General features: G+C 44.0%; 1 protein-coding gene across 1 annotated transcript; it reads left to right on the forward strand.

The window, feature by feature from the left end:
- Positions 1–1,602, forward strand: LOC114189079 (probable inorganic phosphate transporter 1-7). The gene has a single exon (XM_028077787.1). It carries the CDS (start codon positions 16–18, stop codon positions 1,600–1,602), a length of 1,587 nt encoding a protein of 528 aa, XP_027933588.1. The 5' UTR covers positions 1–15.
- The last annotated feature ends 270 nt before the right edge of the window (positions 1,603–1,872 follow it).

The raw sequence follows: 1,872 nt of genomic DNA on the forward strand, positions 1-1,872 counted from the left end.
TTTATTGAGAAAAGCATGGGTGGGCAATCTGTGCATGTGCTTAATGCACTGGATGTTGCAAAGACACAATGGTATCATTTCACAGCAATTGTGATAGCTGGAATGGGATTCTTCACCGATTCTTATGACCTGTTCTGCATATCCCTCGTCACCAAATTACTTGGCCGCATATACTACACTGAAGGCTATGATAAACCAGGTTCTCTGCCGGCAAATGTTTCAGCTGCCATCAATGGTGTCGCATTCTGTGGATCTCTTGCAGGCCAACTTTTCTTTGGGTGGCTTGGTGACAAGATGGGAAGGAAGCGTGTGTACGGGATGACCCTTATGCTCATGGTAATAAGCTCAATCGCTTCTGGTCTTTCCTTTGGCAAAGACCCTAAAGCTGTCATGGCTACCCTTTGTTTCTTCCGCTTCTGGCTTGGATTTGGCATTGGTGGAGACTACCCTCTTTCCGCCACCATCATGGCCGAGTATGCAAACAAGAAGACTCGTGGAGCATTCATAGCTGCTGTTTTTGCCATGCAAGGTTTTGGAATTTTGGCTGGTGGCGTGGTTGCAATAGTAGTATCAGCTATTTTCAGTGCCCTCTACCCTTCTCCAACATTCCAGGTCAACCCAATTCTGTCCACAGTGCCACAAGCTGATTATGTTTGGAGGATGATCTTGATGTTCGGTGCAATCCCAGCTGTGATCACATACTATTGGCGCATGAAAATGCCTGAGACCGCCAGATACACTGCCTTGGTTGCCAAGAATACCAAGCAAGCTGCTGCAGATATGTCAAAGGTGTTGCAGGTTGAGATAGAAGCTGAAGCAGAGAAAGTTGAGGAATTGGAGGGAAGAAGAGAAAGGGGAAATGAGTTTGGCCTGTTCACAAAACAGTTCCTTCTACGCCATGGACTTCACCTTGTTGGAACAGCCAGTACTTGGTTCCTGTTGGACATTGCCTATTACAGTCAGAATCTTTTTCAGAAAGACATTTTCAGTGCTATTGGTTGGATTCCTGCAGCAAAAACCATGAATGCCATTGAAGAGGTTTACAAGATTGCAAGAGCACAGACCCTGATAGCTCTTTGTAGTACTGTCCCTGGTTACTGGTTCACAGTGGCACTGATTGATAGGATGGGCAGGTTTACGATCCAGTTGATGGGGTTTTTCTTTATGACTGTCTTCATGCTTGCCTTAGCCATTCCATACCACCACTGGACCATGAGCGGTAACCAAATTGGGTTTGTTGTCATATATTCATTGACCTTCTTCTTTGCCAATTTTGGTCCAAATGCCACAACATTTGTGGTGCCAGCTGAGATTTTCCCTGCAAGGCTGAGGTCAACATGTCATGGCATATCAGCTGCAGCTGGCAAAGCTGGGGCAATGGTAGGCGCTTTTGGCTTCCTCTATGCTCAAAACGCCATTGGACTCAGGAATACACTTATTATTTTGTCTGCCATTAACTTCTTCGGCTTTCTCTTTACCTTTCTCATTCCTGAATCTAAAGGCAAATCGTTGGAGGAGATGTCTGGTGAAGCTGAACAAAACGATACTCCCGCAACAGCATCACCGATGGAAGCCGGTCTTGAAGTCAGAACATCTGTCTAACTTCATCTTTAGTTTCTGCTTCTTTTAGCTTACAAACTCCTTCCAATTCTCTCTTTTATGTTCCTTTCTTTTGCTTTCTTTTGTAATACACACATTCAGTTTAAAGATGTTTACTTATGCTCTCAACCCTTTTGTTTTGTGCTTTCCTTTTTCATTTAACTCTATATATCAAAATTACTTCTCACGTATGTAAGACGCTATCCGGTGTGGTTGAGTTTCTAGTGTTCCATGACTTTTTCCCCACCTCCATTTTTCCATCATACTTTTTCA

This window comes from Vigna unguiculata, chromosome 6 (genome assembly GCF_004118075.2).
Source record: "Vigna unguiculata cultivar IT97K-499-35 chromosome 6, ASM411807v1, whole genome shotgun sequence".
In the NCBI taxonomy this organism is placed as follows: domain Eukaryota; kingdom Viridiplantae; phylum Streptophyta; class Magnoliopsida; order Fabales; family Fabaceae; genus Vigna; species Vigna unguiculata.